The 18349-nt window shown below is 38.0% G+C and overlaps 1 protein-coding gene across 2 annotated transcripts in view; it reads left to right on the plus strand.

Moving 5' to 3' along the window:
* The window catches only part of LOC126175041 (nuclear pore complex protein Nup98-Nup96), a 135681-nt gene extending 118015 nt beyond the window's left edge, over nt 1–17666 (plus strand). For both annotated transcript variants that reach the window (XM_049921544.1, XM_049921543.1), the window contains 3 exons: nt 3750–3980; nt 7761–8014; nt 14533–17666. In XM_049921544.1, the coding sequence (XP_049777501.1) occupies nt 3750–3980; nt 7761–8014; nt 14533–14547 (500 nt within the window). In that variant the 3' untranslated portion in view covers nt 14548–17666. The remainder of the gene's footprint in view (nt 1–3749; nt 3981–7760; nt 8015–14532) is intronic.
* Nucleotides 17667–18349: the final 683 nt, after the last annotated feature.

The following is an 18349-nucleotide window of genomic DNA, read 5'->3' on the forward strand; positions in this document are numbered from 1 at the left end:
ATTTGCACTAATAAAGTAGATAATCTAAGGCATTAAATAATTATTCTAATTGAAATACTACTTCGGGAGCATACTTATTCCAAGAATAAAACAGCATTTCGTGTGCTTATACTTCAGAAAAGTGTTTTCAGAAAAGCAGGTGATGGAGAGGAGGATACAGACGGCTCAGGTTGTCAAACAGTCATTAAAATCAAACGTGTTATGTTCAGCTGGATGTTGTGCCACAGGGTGGTCCATTCTGCACTTGGCCACAGTGTGGTGGCAGCCGTTCATCCTGGTGGACAACTGATTGGTAATCATACCAATTAAAAAGCTGTGCAGTGAAAGCAGCAGAGCTGGTATATGACATATGCTTTTGCAGATGGCCTGGCCTCTGATGGGTTGGGATAAGCCTTTGACAGGGCTGGGATAGCTAGTGCTATGTGGGGAGGATTGGGCAAATGGGTCTTCCACAGGGATGGGCTAGGATGTTGTGAAGGTTAAGTGGTGACGGAACACCACTTTAGAAAGGGTGCGAAGGATCTTGGGTGGGTTGTCCCTCATTTCGGGGTATTATGATAGATTATCAAAGCCCTGATGAAGGATGTAATTTAGTTGTTCCAGTCCAGACAGGTATTGGGTGACAAAGGGGGCACTTCTTTAAAGCTGGTTTTTGGGGATATCCCCCTCCCACATTCTTGGCTCCCAAAATTATCCCAGCCTCAGCATATGATAACCTACTGCCCCACACCCTCCACCCAACAGTTTCCGCCCCCTCTGTCCTATAACCTGCTCTCAATCCCCCCCCCCCCCCCCCCCAAAAAAAAAAAAAAAGAAGAAAACACACACACACACACACACACACACACACACACACACACAGTGTCCTGACACTGCCCCTGGCAGCTGTGTGATCCCCCCCCCCCCCCCCCCCCCCCCCGTACTCTGCTATCCTTCCCCCTTCACTGTCCCACAATCAGAAGTGGGATTGCTGCTTTCATGCAACACAACAGTTAAATTCCGACTGGAGTTGTGTGAATGTGTGTGCTCTTTTTTCCTTTGTTTTCTGAAAAAGGCTTTGGCTGAAAGGTTAGTGTGTAACAGTCTTTCCATTGTGCCTGTCTGTAACTAGTGTCGTCTTTATGTTGAGTAGCAGCATATCCTTTTCATAACTGTCTATGTTAATATTAGAGTGCAGCACTATACTTCTCAGTTTTTATTTATTCAAAAGATCAAAACTACGTTTCTTGGTTTAATCTTTGTTTTAACTTGCTATCATCTGATAATTAGTTTCTGTCTTCACACAGATTTTGTGAATTTTATGTTTATATTGGGAATACCAATTTAATATACATGTGTGTATGTGTCTCCATAACTTTACAAGTGTCATCGTAACGTTAATTCTTTTTTCTGTTTGTTTCTCAAAATTACAACTGTTTGTCCTTGCTTGTCTTCTGTGAATTGTAACTGGCAAACCGTGTTGGTTGTGGGCCAGCACACACGACAGTTATTCTCCTAGGGTTCATACTTTGTCTAGCCTTTGGATATTAATGAGTTAAACTTTGTAACAATGTTGTTGTGGTTAACACTGCCCTTAGATACCAATTAAAGTGTAAACATGGTAGGTTTTTAATATTTTTGTGATTTAATACTTTTATCAAAATGTACACTCCTGGAAATGGAAAAAAGAACACATTGACACCGGTGTGTCAGACCCACCATACTTGCTCCGGACACTGCGAGAGGGCTGTACAAGCAATGATCACACGCACGGCACAGCGGACACACCAGGAACCGCGGTGTTGGCCGTCGAATGGCGCTAGCTGCGCAGCATTTGTGCACCGCCGCCGTCAGTGTCAGCCAGTTTGCCGTGGCATACGGAGCTCCATCGCAGTCTTTAACACTGGTAGCATGCCGCGACAGCATGGACGTGAACCGTATGTGCAGTTGACGGACTTCGAGCGAGGGCGTATAGTGGGCATGCGGGAGGCCGGGTGAACGTACCGCCGAATTGCTCAACACGTGGGGCGTGAGGTCTCCACAGTACATCGATGTTGTCGCCAGTGGTCGGCGGAAGGTGCACGTGCCCGTCGACCTGGGACCGGACCGCAGCGACGCACGGATGCACGCCAAGACCGTAGGATCCTACGCAGTGCCGTAGGGGACCGCACCGCCACTTCCCAGCAAATTAGGGACACTGTTGCTCCTGGGGTATCGGCGAGGACCATTCGCAACCGTCTCCATGAAGCTGGGCTACGGTCCCGCACACCGTTAGGCCGTCTTCCGTTCACGCCCCAACATCGTGCAGCCCGCCTCCAGTGGTGTCGCGACAGGCGTGAATGGAGGGACGAATGGAGACGTGTCGTCTTCAGCAATGAGAGTCGCTTCTGCCTTGGTGCCAATGATGGTCGTATGCGTGTTTGGCACCGTGCAGGTGAGCGCCACAATCAGGACTGCATACGATCGACGCACACAGGGCCAACACCCGGCATCATGGTGTGGGGAGCGATCTCCTACACTGGCCGTACACCACTGGTGATCGTCGAGGGGACACTGAATAGTGCACGGTACATCCAAACCGTCATCGAACCCATCGTTCTACCATTCCTAGACCGGCAAGGGAACTTGCTGTTGCAACAGGACAATGCACGTCCGCATGTATCCCGTGCCACCCAACATGCTCTAGAAGGTGTAAGTCAACTACCTTGGCCAGCAAGATCTCCGGATCTGTCCCCCATTGAGCATGTTTGGGACTGGATGAATCGTCGTCTCACGCGGTCTGCACGTCCAGCACGAACGCTGGTCCAACTGAGGCGCCAGGTGGAAATGGCATGGCAAGCCGTTCCACAGGACTACATCCAGCATCTCTACGATCGTCTCCACGGGAGAATAGCAGCCTGCATTGCTGCGAAAGGTGGATATACACTGTACTAGTGCCGACATTGTGCATGCTCTGTTGCCTGTGTCTATGTGCCTGTGGTTCTGTCAGTGTGATCATGTGATGTATCTGACCCCAGGAATGTGTCAATAAAGTTTCCCCTTCCTGGGACAATGAATTCACGGTGTTCTTATTTCAATTTCCAGGAGTGTATATTTAAATTTCGTCAGGTGATTTTCACATTAACTAAAGGATAGTTTTTAAATTTGCTACAGCAGATCTGAAAACTGTTGTTAGTCAACTGAAACTAGTTATTGTCTAGTATTACATTTTATTCTGATTATTTATTCTGATGAAGACTATTAAAATTTTCAATGTGTAAAATAATACTTATGATGTTCATATAGTCACCCTTGCATCTTCTACATTGTTTGGACAGTTGAATGGCATAAAGCCACTTCATCTACCAAGGAATACCTAATGTAATGCAGGAATGATATAGTGACAAATATTTGAAATTGTTTCCAAAATATGGGACTTCATTAGACTAGATGCACCATCAAATAACTGTAGATTAATTCAGAATGTATAAATCGTAATAATATATGTTTTGAAAAACTGTATTTACAGCAATCAGCATAAATGTGGAACAGTGCAACTTCTGATCTCTCTTCGCTGTCTTTGCTCAGGTCTTTGTAATAATTTGGCGTGGTTTTTGCACGAACTTGGACATTTGTTAAAGAGAAATTGTGGTACAACCTAGGAGAGTTTGTCTGCTGGGGAATGGTTGCTTGTTCTTGTGAGCGTTTCAAGGGAATGGTTGCCTGCCTCATACGATTTATAGGGCAGTGGTTCTTTCTGTTTGATTTAATACTTTACAAACTTGTTACAGGAGAGAGGAATAATGATGCAGAAACAGGTGGTCCTGTGGAACAGCACCCTGCAAGAATTGTCTTGACGCGTGCTGGATATTATACAATTCCCTCACTAGATGAACTGGCAAGTTGTGTTGAGTCTGATGGTAGCTGTATTGTTGATAACTTTACTGTTGGGCGAGAAGGTTATGGAAACGTCTTCTTCCCAGATCAGATGGATGTTGCGGGTCTCAATTTAGATGAAATAGGTAAGTATTTCATTGGAAAAGTTGAATTATTCTTAATGGGGCTGTGTTTGCTTCAGCATTAAGAAACTCTTCTTTTAAGTGACCTGCTGCTGGAAAAATTTGGAATGGCCTTTTTTTTCCATTGGTAAAAATAAATGTTGCATATTGCTTCATTATCAATACTGAATGTAACAGGAAACAGAACTGATTTTGTTCAGCCAGGTACAGTCATAAGAAAACAAAAATAAAGAAGATAAACACTTTCCCACTTGATGGACACTAAAAAAACTTACAAAAGATTCCTTTGCAAATACTACAGTTCCCTCTCATTGTCAGCTTGCATGATGCATTGTTTGTGAATCTGTTGGCCCTCATAACAGTGGCCAACAGTGAAAATGTAACTGGTATGAAGCGTGTGTTTGTTTACTATATTGACGACACTGGTAATGAAAATGGCAGCTTCCAAGGTAAAGGGTGGGCATTTAATTGTATTTATATTTTATTAGCATTCATTGTCAATCCCTTCCCACATAGTTTTCAAAATCCCAATAATGGCAGACACAGTGATGAAGTTTCACACAACAACAGCTGTGTCTTTTTGGTACTATTTTTAGGCTGGGCTCCTAGCAAGAAGAGAAGGGGAAGGGGAACACGTTCTGTACAAGCTGTGTTCTGTTCGTGTGCTGGGTGAACATTTTACTGAAGTGTAGTTAGTGCATGTGAGCACTGTAATTCCTGTGGCTCAATTTGCGTCACAAATGCGTAAGTAGTGCTGACAACTTTCACTTCATTTGCAGACAGGCTACATGGAAATCGCAATGATGGCCAGTCACGCCATGTATTAGGAAGGCATACAGACTGTACTTTGGCTATGAAATTGGGGAAAAGGACAAGTTTCATTCGTGGTTGAATTGTAAAAGATCTTCCATGGGCTTTTTTATACCCATGCTCTGGGGAGAACCATCAAACCATGTGAATGATTGTTACTTTTGTATGAGAACTCCATTAACACATGGTATTTCCAAGAGGAAACAGTCTTCCTTGACATATCATAACGCCCTGTCGAACATGGGACCTGTGCCTCATGGAAACAGACTGCCTGTCTCAACTTATTGTGATAGTGATGAGGGCGGTAGTGAAACTAGTGCTACACCATCACGTTCAAAATGCAGTTCTTTGAAAGATCCTGATTTTGTGTGTAATGATGAGTGTACAGAGATTTACAAAATAACTCTGTGTAAACTTAATGAACTAGTGAGAGATCTGGAATTGCTGAAAGGTAAAGCCGAACTGTTGGTGTCAGAACTGCAAGAGTAGAACTGTCTCGATAAGAAGGTAAATATGACTGCATTCTGTAACCGCCATATGCCATTGCTTCCATTTTTCAAAAATGAAAAGATCTTAGTATTTTATAGTGATGCACAGGGACTAAAGGCAGCTATGGGCATTGATTATAAAAGTGATTAGTGGAGATCATTCATAGACTCCTCCATTGTAAGTCTCAAGTGTGTACTACTGCATAATGGCAATGTGTTACCACTGATTCCGATTAGGTATGCACATTACATGAAAGAAAGATATGATAAGATCAAACAATTGCCATTGCTATTGAACTGTGATGAGTTTGAATGGCAGATTTCTGAGGGTCTGAACGTAATAGGCGTATTATGTGGACTACAACATGGCTACACCAAATTCTGTTGCATCCCGCGTCTCTGGGACTGCCATGCCAAAACACTTCATTATAAAGAGAAAAATTTGTCTAAGATGCAGTCTCTTGAACCAGAATCCCTCAATATTATGCATGAACCAACATAATTCTCCTTGCCCTTCATGTAAAATTGGGCCTAATGAAAAAAATTAAGGCCATGGACAAAACTGGAAAAGCATTTGTCTGTTTGTGCAAGAAATTTCCGTATGTCAGCGAGGCGAGAATAAAAGAGGGGATTTTCGTGGGTCTCCAGATAAGCAAACTGTACAAAAATGAGCATTCCAACACCATCTTGACAGATGATAAAAAGTTAGTATGGGATACCTTTGTTCAAGTGTAACAGACTTGGGGCATAACTTCAAAACAAGAGCTGTTCTTGCATTTTCATTATCAGTGCACCCAAAAACATAAAGATCATCTTTTTTCTTGCCAGTTACAGAAAAAAGTAAAATTTTGTTGACTAATGGTCCCTCATGGGAAAGGACGATTGCAAACCACTGGTTTTAGCATGGCAGTGCAGTTAAGATGTGGAGAATGTGGAGGCCATTCCTTCCACCTGATTCTGTGTGCAAGATTGTGACAGTGGTGGTACACATTGCCATCCATCAGCTTGAATTGCAATTCAATACACCCACCAAATGGAGCCACAATGCACACAAGGATGTGATAGTAGTTCTTCACACTCCAAAACATGACTGAACCGTCTTGATACGTGTGGTGGTCTGCAGTACAGTTAGGTTGTAAAAGTAGCTCTCGTTGCCACCACACATGAATATCAGTATTGTCAGGGTTGAGGCTGATGTAGATCTCATCAGAAAAGAGTATTGTATCACACTGCTGCGTAGTCCACTGCAAGTGTTTTCATGCACATCTCATGCGACAGAAAGGCACCCCCCCCCCCCCTCCTCACCTTCCAGACTCGATTTACAGGAAGAGCTGTGAGTGGAATCTGTTTCATATCATTTGTGTTAATGCCTGCACTTCTGTGGCTGTTTGCACTGCTGCCGTTTAGAGGGTTTCTGCTTGCTGTTAAATGCACATATTGGTCCTTAAAACCTATTCCATTTTCTTCCACAGCCATTTCTGTGACGATCTTCAACCAATCGTGTCACTAGAAACTTGTTCCAGATGCTGGAGACATCACTTTGATTCACGGCAACATTCACTGCATTGTCCACTTGTCTCATTCCCTTCACCATTAGAGCGACTATAAATAGTTTCTGATCATACATTGTTGTTATCTGAACCATTCTAAAGCAACACAACTATTGTAATGACACACAGCACTAGTACTACAGTCTTAACAGGTGAAACAGTTGCCATAGATTGCATGTACTGCACCCTCGTGGTAGAGAAAAGGACTGTTTCTGATAGAATTACATTACAAACAAACTAATGTATTGATATATTTCTGAATCAGAACATTCAATATTAAAATTTCCTCAGTATGCAACATTTATTTTGGCCACAGTATTTCCAGGTAAAGGTTGTAATAATTGTGTAATATGAGTCCAAGAAATGTTTTGTTTCTGTAATGACACCAAAGCTAAAGCTTTGGTTGCTAGTTATCTAATAGTGAAATAATTCTGCTGCAAAAATGTTTGCAGTCTTTTGGCTGAACGAAACACACATATTTAGTTCAGGAAATGCTTTCTGAGGATGACCTTTTGATGACCAGAATTTAAATACAATTAGGAAAAAAAAATACTTTAATGTAGTGCAGTGTTTGAACATATTCCAGGAATTTGTACAGAATGAAAGGAAACAGTTGCATTGGGCACTATACTGTATACCTAATTTTCATTATTTAAAAGCACGAGGCAGTAATTTCTAAAAATGGCTTCTTCACTCATTGGCTTAAGAAGTAAGAAATAATGAAGGGAATGCATTCTCTGGGATTAAATACGTTGTTCTAGACTAATGAATACCACATTTAACATAAAATTCATTAATGTTGGAGTATTCCGTGAGTGTCATTTCTGTGAATCAAATGAATCTCCAGATTTAGTTTTGTGCGAGATTGAAAGAGATGTTCAAAATATATTTTTGAGTTCGCTTTATGTGATGATTGCCTTTACTGAATATTTCAGTACATTTTCGTCATAAGGAAGTACTGCTTTACCCTGATGATAATGTCAAGCCGCCTTTTGGTGAGGGACTGAACCGGCGTGCTCAAGTGACTTTGGATCGTGTGTGGCCTCAAGACAAGTCCAGCCATGAGCTAATACGTGATCCAGACACTCTTGTTGCTCTTGGGTTCGAAGAGAAACTAAGGCGTGTTTGCTCTCGCATGGGTGCTAGATTTGTCGAATATCGTCCACAAACTGGGTCTTGGGTGTTCAAGGTTTGTATAAATATTGATTCTAGGAAGTGTTTGTGTGTTTTTACTTCTCATGATGGTGTATCATTGTATCATATAAATGTAGTGTTGCTTGTTTATAGTGATTTTTGTGACATCAGAATGAATTAATTTATTGTTTCTGTGTACATATTAATTACAGATTGTTTACTTTACAATACGAGGATTGTAAAATTTTACAGAACTTCAAATTTTGCTTCTTTTCATGTCATATATCTTACTGATGACTGTTAATTAAAAAAATTGTTAAACTCATTACATTTCTAATAGATAAATCTGCACTGGTTATTGTTCATAAACTATTGCAAAGTTCAGATATGAGCCATTAAAATTCAACAACAGTATGTAAAGGATAGATTGCTACTCACCACATAGAGGTGGTTCTGAGTCACAGACAAGCCCAAAAAATGTTGTCTGTACACACATTATAGTATTCTTTTTCTGTGTGTCTGTCTTTGACTTGATGCCCCCAGTTTGTGGTGAGTAGTAATCTTTCCTTTTTCTATTGCTGTTATTCCATCCAGGATTTTCCATTGTTTAGTCATTAGAATTCTGCACACTAGTGTCACTGAAGCTTAATGTTTTGTGTTGATCCATCGAACATGGAAGTATTTGGTTCTGTTGTCATACCATAAGACTATAATGCAAATTACTGACTGCGGAAAGTCAGTACCGCTATAACTTATACAGAAGAGGAAGATTTAATGTGAAAGAGCCTTTTTGTAGAAACATTTTATTTTTTATACTGGATTGAAACTTAGATTTGGCTTGAGAAGTTAGTATAAGCTCCAAGTTTGACAGTGTGACAAATAAGGGAAATTAAACTGTGGAAACCACTCACTAACTGCATTTCTTCAGATGTGAAGACATTTCTTTGATGGGCTAAACCTCACTATGCCAATATTTTTTACTTTCCAATGTTGCTGTGACACTGTTATTCCCCGTACTTTCATTTTTATTTCTTTTAAAATCCATAATTCCTTCATAGCATATCTACAATTCTTGAAAGTAATTTTAATCAATTTATTTTATCCTTGAAATGAGTACCTTGGCAAGTCTGTAAACAGTCATTGTTGATACTGCCACTTATTGTAATCTTTTTTTGAAGAGACCTGGCTCCTCCTAGGAGATGTCAGCTGAATTTTCTCTCTTGTTTCAGCAGGTATTTCAAATATCATTTTTGCAGTGTATGGCTGGAGCTAGCCCATACAAATACTGCTTATCGTGTCACTCATGTGGTGGCCGGTGTCAACGGAAAGTGACGATTTGTTTCCAGTTACAAATAAAACGATTTTTTAAAGTGGAATGTTACGTAACAGTGTGATAGAGCAGTCCCAAATAAATTGAGTGCGATATTTCTTTTACCGATATGTATTAAGAGCGACAGTAAAATTACAATAACCAATATTCCAGTAGCAACTGAACAGTGCTGCATGGTAGTAACAATCAGTGCAGGCCAAGATGGTACTGTTGCTGCTGGAGCACTGGTTATTCTTAATGTTTTACTGCCCCTGTTAATACATATTAATATCACACTTATTACACTAGGGACTGCTCTATCAAAAGGGTGTGTAAAATTCCACTTTCAAAACCATTTTGTTTGTAGTGGGTAAACAGATGCTTTCTATTGACACTGCACGTTGCTTGAAAGACATAATGAGCAGTATTTGTTTGGGCAGGCTCCAGTTACACACTGTCAAAATGAAATTGGAAATATTTGCCGAAACACCAGAGAAAATGTGTATGACGTATGACGACTCGTAGGAGGGACACACTGTATATTGTACTCCTGTAATTTACCTCATTATCTGTCCACTATTGTCATTTTAATAGGTGAACCTACTCACTGACTTGATTACATAAATTGAGAGGAAATTCTACTGTAGGATTCAATGTATTTTAACTTCAAATTTTTGCCAAATTTTGAGAGAATGGCATAGTCCAGATACCATTTTACATTGTTTTATTCTGCTCTCACATTGATGACATCTGTCTCCTCTGCATAGAAGAAGACAACTACTGATCATATTGTGTGTATACATGTTAAGAGTACTGATGCTTGGGCTTAGGTATGTGTATGTGTATGTGCAGGTGCTTTGATATAAATATTCTTAGTAGGAAGTGCAAAGTTTGTCACATCCAAACTGCAGTAAAATTGCCTTCATTGTACCTCATCAACAGAACTGAGAAGCAATTTAAACCCTGAAATATGTTTCCCATTATGTGGGAGAAGAAAAATGTACTGATGGACAGGAACAGACAAACAAAAAATAAGAACAGATGATTCACTTATGATTATTTGACTTGAGCAGCAGCTTCCCCAGCAACAACCAAAAGAAATTGCCAAAATTTGTCATTGGCTTTGTCGTTCAGTCAACTACATTTGAGTAGTGTATATGTATGTCACTACCTACCACAATAGTACTCATATATATGCCTGCTAACTCTACGGAAGAAGAAGGAATTGTACAAATATGTAATGACGCAAAAGAAATTATTCAGTATTTTCAGACAGAAATTTAGTAGGAAATGGAATTTGATAGTAGGGACAGGAGGAGAAGGAATAGTAGTAGAACACGGACTAGAGAAAAGAATAAGAAGGAAAATTAACAAGTAGAAGTTTGTCCAGAACACAAGTTGATGCTTGCTATCACACTTAGTTTAGATATCGTGAAAGAGACATGGAGACACTGGAAGGTTCCACACAGATAGAGATTTTGAACTGAAAAATATTCCAGTGGGCAAATATGCACTTTGATCATAATTTACTAGTTATGAACTGCAGTACAAAATCTGAGAAGTAGCAGAAAGTCAGCAAATTTTGGAAATTGGATCTGGATAAGTTCAAACGACCAGAAGTTGTTGAGAGTTTCAGAGAGAGCATTAGGTAACAATTGACTGAAATACGTGAAAGAAATATAAGAAAACATAAATAGGTAGCTTTGAAAAATGAAAGAGCGAAGGCATCAGAGGAACAGTAGACAAATCTTAGTACACTGTCTACATTCAGGTTGCATCTTCTTGTGTGGAGTCAATTCTGCATACTGCTGGAATATCATCAGAATTAAGAGAAGGGTAATAGACTGCAGTTGAATTCAATTTTGTGATACTGAGGGAGTTAATTCAGGAAATGAGACACTGGAAATAGTAGCTAAGTTTTGCTATTTGAGCAGCAAAATAATTGACATTAGCAGAAGTAAGGAGTGTGTAAAATCCAGACTTGAAATAGCAAGAAAACCTTACCTGAAAAAGAAAAATGTTTGGGTGACAGGTATAAATTTTAAGTGTTCAGAAGCATTTGTTTTTGAAAGCATTTGTCTGGAGTATAGCTTTAATAATAGTGAAACTAGGATGTTTACTGAAAATACAAGAGAAAAATAGAAAGGATTTGAAATATGGTGCTACTGAAGAATGCTGAATATTAAGTGATTAGATTGGATAACTAATTATGAGGGAGGACAATAATTTATGGCACAACTAGACTGAAATAAGAGATTGGTTGATAGGACATGTTGTGAGGCATCAACGGATAGTAAATTAGGTATTGGAGAGAGTGTGTGTGTGTGTGTGTGTGTGTGTGTGTGTGTGTGTGTGTGTGTGTGTGTGTTTTAGGGGGTATTGACTGCAGTAAGCCAGTTCTAATGGATGCAGTTTGTAGTATTTACATAGAGATGAAGAGGCATACAAGGTGTAGACAGATGTGGATAGCTGTGTGAAACCAGTCTTTGGATTGGAGAAGACGTCGACAAAAGCAACAACATATTTTTGAGGAGTGGGTGATTCATATTATTGCTGTGAGCCCACCAAGCAACAGCTGCCAACATGACAGACAAATTCCCCCAAAATACTGTTAAGTTATGTTGCTTGATGATAAGGGAAAAGAGAGTAGTGACCTGAAGGTTTAAAACTGTTACGTAGGTAAGCTCCCTGCTTATTGCACTACAAAAGGAAGAGCTATAAAAGGCCAAGGAGAATTTATGAAATTCATTAATTGCTTCATTCTTTATGAAAAAATGGGGCAGTTTCAAATTTGTTTCTGTCTCTTAAAGCACAAGTACATTTGCTCTACCTAACCTTCTGAATTCTACAAAATAAATCTGTATGTGACCTCAATAGCCCAAATTTCACCTGTAAAAGTAATACGATCTGTGTCTCAACCTATCAAACAAAGTAAAAATGTTTATCTCAGTAGCAGTATTTCAACGTGCGAGTGTAAGATGACCCCATACTTTTCGAATGAGAAATTTGGGATGAAACCTGGTCTTATAATCGAGTAAATAAGGTGTATAGGATGTCCCATGAGGAATGGTCAATATTCAGTGATATGACAGGAATGATAATTTGAAGATAAAAAGTGTAGTTAACATGGGGTATAAAATGGATACCTTAAGCAGTTTGTTTTCAAAACTGTGAAGCACACCTCTTTTGTTGAATGAATACTCATAGCTCTTAAAGTATGTTTTTTGGAGCCAATGTTTACTAGAATGTTTTGTTTGGATTGTCGTTCCTGTCGTATCACTGAATACTGGCTATTTCTTGTGGGACATACTGTATAAAAAATTTATGGCTTGCCCATGGGCACTCATACGGCAGCCTCCTACACCAAGCCATTTATGAGCCATCTAGAAGAAACCTTCATAAACTCCAAAAACCCCAAATTCCTTGTCTGATTCCTTGGTTAAATATCTTCATGATCTGGACACACGGCCAAGACACCCTGGTCTCATTCCTCAACATCTTCTCTCCCATCTGCTTCATATGGTACTCCTCAGCTCACAGCTCAACATGCCACCTTACTGGATGTTGACCTCCATCTCTCTGTCTTTGTAAATTAAATAAATGAAGCTAATGACAATAAAATCTTCAATTTGAAAAATACAAATATTTTAACTGTATCTGTTCAGTGAGTGCATGCCACATTCCATCATCATACAATCATTAGATGTGTAAGTATATTCATGGTTCTGAAATGTAGTACATACATTTATTGACACACGCCCTTGAAAATGCAATTTTAAACATAAATATTCGAAAACTATTGTGAACACAAGGAAGGTATTTTTTTTATGTAAAGTTAGACCGTGTAAACCTACATATACCTGTATACCACAATAAGTAAAATATGACACTTAGTTGCCACAGTCTATTTTCTGTTTTGACATGGAATGGGCCTACATTCAAGTTTTTCAAGGACACACACACACAACACAAGTCAGTTAAAATTTGATAGCAGTTACATCTCCACGTCAGTGGGCACAAATCAGTGCAGGCCTTGTACCGAAAATTTTAGATTCAGTCAATAGACAAATACTATAACTATTATCTGTGCTGGTGATGCAGTCACCAATAGCCATCTATGACAATTCTTCACGACATTGCATGCCCAAAAGTTTCAGTTGCTGCAACCATCATCTGATTTTTGAATCTGTTGTCTGTCAGTGGAGAGTGTATACTGAACCACCTGAGAATGACTGGATCGTTTGGGATATAATCAAGCAGTATCTAATGGATTTAGGCATGATAAACCTAGCTGAATTGACTTGGGCAGGAGCAATCTTCACACTCTCAGAATCCGTTGGTACCAGGGTTGTAATTGTTGAGTTCAAATTGTGACATTTTTAATGAATCTTGTGATTTAAATGATGTGTATACAAAGAATTTTAAGTGAAGGGTTTGGAGTTGTCTTTCCGGGTTACATTTTCAAGACCTATCTACCCAGTGAATTTATTTATCTTTGATAGTGAATACAAGCAATTCTGAAAGTACCAGAGCAGAAGAATGTGATTGTAATAGGAAATTTCTCATATATCACTTGAACCCTGTTACAAAAGTTCCAGAACTTTTGAGACAAACTTCTGTAACCACAACAGCAAAGGAAGGTAATATCATTGATTGCTGCACCACCAAGATACACGATAGCTGAGAAAGCTTGTGGGAAAGTACGACAGTGGCAGTTATTTCAGTGTTAGGTGGAAATGTCTTGTCTGCAGAATATGGAGCCACAGGATGTGAGAGGCACTAAACGATTTTACTGAATTTACTCTTGTGAAATCTCAGATCTTTGTTGTGTGAAAATTTTTGTCACAGATTATTTTTCATTTACTTTTTCTCATGCAAATGTATACTTTTAATTTTATTATGTTGCTTGCAAGTAGATCTTTTTGCTGTCAGCCTGCAACTCATAATTCTGTTGTCACATTTCAAAACATGATCTTTTAGTGTAAGAGGAATTATTTTAGATCTGTAGTGTGATGTTATCACTTGTATTTCACCAACTGGCACCAAAGGAGTGAGTTTCTTGTATGTTGTGTTTATAGTAATGTTGTATTAGACATGTCAGATTGTTTCTAAGGATTAGCATTCAGTGTGACTGATTAATTACCTACTTTCCGTCTCCTAGTTTCCTTTGTTTGTATATTAAGAGAAGTCATATAAGAGATATTTTATGTGGTGATGCCTTTCACATAGCTTTCTAATGTGGCACGTGAAATTTATCCTTTCAGGTTGATCATTTCTGAGCAGAATTAAAGTGTCGGTTGCAACTTGGAGTTTCAACTAACAAGAAGTATTCAGCAAGCAACTTTTGATGTCTTACAGCATGGAAAATAAATGTACGTAGCAGGATCTCATGCTGTTGGTTACCTTTCCTCCTGCATTAAATTGATATTGCTTTACAAATTTCCTGAGAAATGTATCTATCCATAAGAGACATGTGACATGTGAAAGTGCTTAAGAAATTCAGACTTTTATTGTGGCATTCTGATTTTGATTTTTGAATCAGTTGTTTCTAGCAACTGTGTCATCCCTGTGTTATTCTGAAGCACTGGCAGTAAGTCATCAGACTATTTTATAATGCCTTGTGCTTGAGTTCTTGCCGCCTGCACTGTTAATGTGTAACTGAAGTTCTATTAATTTGTGCAGTTTACCTGCTGTTGAATTGTATTATCAACAGTTGATTAGAACATATATAGTTTGTCAGTAATGTATGCATCATTGTCATTTGAAGAAATATTTATTTTTTTAAAGAAATTTAATGTGTATTACAGCTTTCCTATTTCTGCTATAGGACAAGGTCAGATAATCTGCAGCCCATAAATGGCTTATCTGTTATCATTGTATTGAAAACAATTGTTTAACACATGGTGAAAATGAAGCATACAGGCACTGACCATTTTATGGACAAAACTTATTATTACTGTATGAATCATTATTTAGGACTGACTTGATAGAGATAGAAATTATAATGGTTGTTTCTGAGTATGTTGTACTTAGTGTGTATTTTTTATGTTCCTAAGATAAGTGTATTTAAGCTGTACATTGTTATTATTCAAGTTTGTTTATAATATCTGTTCAAATAACTCATTATTACTGTTAAATAAATCTTTTTTGAAGAACATTTTAGTTTATAGATCAGTTCATATAGGTAAATGAGAGAATTCCATGTTTTCTGTTTTACTGTAGTTTTAAATATGTCTTGTGCAACATAATACAGCTGAGTTAGAATGCACATTGTTGTTTCATTCCTATTTCATTAATTGTATATCATTAGCTAAGTTTTAGGATCTTGTTCCTGGCATGAGTTTGCTGATTTTATTCTGAGTGACTGAGCGTGTTCACCATTCTGGTATGATGTTCATTTTTAGATTGTGTTTTTTTTTTTCAGTGCCAGATGTGACAATTTAAAAAACTTATTCATGTCACATAATTTGTGACATGTTTGCATTTCATTTTCATGCTTTCCAGAAGCCGCAGCAATATCAAAATTCTGCTAAAGTGACCTGTGGATCTTGCAAGTGTACAATTTGAGTAATATTCTTACTTTGGCTGTCAAATCTTTGTATATGCGTATACTTCATTATTATTATTATTAATGTTGTTGCTCTTTTGTTAATTGGTCATTTAGGGATGACGAGAAACTTAATTTAGCATTCTGACAGTTGTTTCTCCTGGACCCAGCTTCTTTTCATCAACACAGTGTGTATAGCATTTTATTATTATTATTATTATTATTATTATTATTATTATTATTAATGTTGTTATTAGTTAAATCTGATGTGCAGAGGAATGCTGTTTTCCTGCCGTATGTGGTGCTGTATCAGTACTTCTAAGGATTTGTTTTAGGTGTGACAATCTCAAGTGGCATCTGTTTGGAACAGCTTTGTTTGCTCACATCTCATCTCTAAAGTGATAGATATCTTCATTCTTCCTTGCAGTTGTTGCAGGTGCCCAGTTTCACCTTTCTAAATCGATGATCTTCACAGATATTTGATTCTTTGATTCTTCATAGAGTGTGTGTGTGTGTGTGTGTGTGTGTGTGTGTGTGTGTGTGTGTGTGAGTGAGAGAGAGAGGGAGAGGGAGACTCTGACCGACCTTTAGCTAAAATGTTTCTTTTGTTACATTTTAGGGGTTATTTACAATTTTAATTTAATAAGAACCATTGTATCAGTGGGTTTTGTGATATATGAGGATTTTGCCAGTTGCTTGGTGCAGCATGTGCATGTTGATGCTATTATATTCAAAGTTATTTTGTAATTTTTTTTTTTCTGTATTGTGTGTGTGCTGCAACTTTTATGCATAGAAGGACAGTTATTAAGTAGGACAGTTATTAAGTAGGAATATTACCTTTAGCTTTTCCAGAAAATGTTATTTAGACCCCTGTACTGTTTCTGTAATGAAATTAAACAGTTGCTGAAAAAAAAAAAAAAAAAACGAGAATTCTATTAATAAGCATAATTACATTGTGCATAAGTTACCGAAAAATTATCAATTTTTTTGTACATATCATTTGGTATTTTCTTATTTGGTGCATGTTCTCCCACCCATATACAGCAATTAATGTGAGTGAAACTAAATTTTTGTTTATGAACATGAAGTGAAGAATAACTCAACACAGCTGATTTTGAGTTTGCCATTACTTAGTAGTTCATATTTCAGTGTTGCGGATAATATTTTATAAGTTGTTGTGTCTGTGTAACTTGAGCTTTATGGTATCATTGTGTAGTTAGAATTGAGATAAAAGTAAGTTAAGTAAGTGATGCGTAATGACCTGTTTTATTGGTTGTGTAAAGTAAAAATTAAATTACCTACCTTTGAAGAAGTTAAATGAATTGCAGTAACAGACATTTAATAACTCATAATGTATGTAAATATTTTTAAAAAAATTGGGCATCAAGGTGGTGTTGCTATTAAGAAACAGGAAGTTTACTACTCATTTTACGTTTTGATTAGTTGCAGTAAAATGGTCTGGTTGAAATACCTGTATGGCTCATTGTTTACTGTACTGTTTTATAAAGCATACAACCATTTTTCCCTTCTTCTGAAGTAACTTTACAATTAAGAGTTTTCATGTATTTCGCTTGCCTTCTAAATTTTAGTGTAACTTTTAAATTAGTGTGTCTGTGCTGCTCAGCTGATAGCCCAGAAGCAGTGAAAAGAATGTCGTGTGAATACATGCTGAATGTGAGTATTAAAACATTTATCTGTGGACTGCAGAGACAAACTGATGATTTGAAAATTAAAAAGTAGAGTAACAGGATGATGTGGTAAAATTTTTAAATCTGTTTATGGTTATTTACATGATAAAAAATGATAGATATGTTGTACAGCTGTTTACATACATACACAAATAGATAAAGACCTTGTGTTATTCCAGCTCTGAATTAAACTAATTTGTGTGCTTTAAGTATTGTGAGATTGCAAATATTGATTTCTTTTCGTGTTTTATTCAACGTATTCAGAAATTACACTCTCTTTCACTAGTGAAGAAGAGAATAATTCAGTGCTTGATTTGAACCATGGCCCCAGCACTGTCGGTGTACAAAAGTAGCTCGGAACTAAATTGTGCTACATTTCTGTTAACCATCTCTTCCAAGCGATGGTTATCCAAAAATTGTCTGTTGTTGTACATTCATTGTAAACTTTCATATGTTGTTCTTTGTAGGTTATTATAAAGACAAATTTTTATTAATGGCAGATATAAAATAAAAATGAAAATGAAATGACCGTATGGCATTTATTGGCCGGGATATCCTATTTGGGATTTGGCCGCCGTATTGCAAATCTTTTTTTAGTTGATGCCACTTTGGCAATTTGCGTGTCGATGATGAAAATGATGATGGACACACAACACCCAGTCCCCTGCCGGCAATCGAACCTCGTCTGCCTTGCGTGGTAGGTGATAATGCTATTGGTGTACTATGGAGGCGGACTATAAAATAGAGAAGCATGGTTATTTCAGTGCTTCTGTGATTGTAATGTAGCTTGTTTTATTACAACTGAGTAAGTGTAGAAGTATTTGATGAAACTAACCAGCAAGCATA

Source organism: Schistocerca cancellata, chromosome 3 (assembly GCF_023864275.1).
Source record: "Schistocerca cancellata isolate TAMUIC-IGC-003103 chromosome 3, iqSchCanc2.1, whole genome shotgun sequence".
NCBI lineage: Eukaryota > Metazoa > Arthropoda > Insecta > Orthoptera > Acrididae > Schistocerca > Schistocerca cancellata.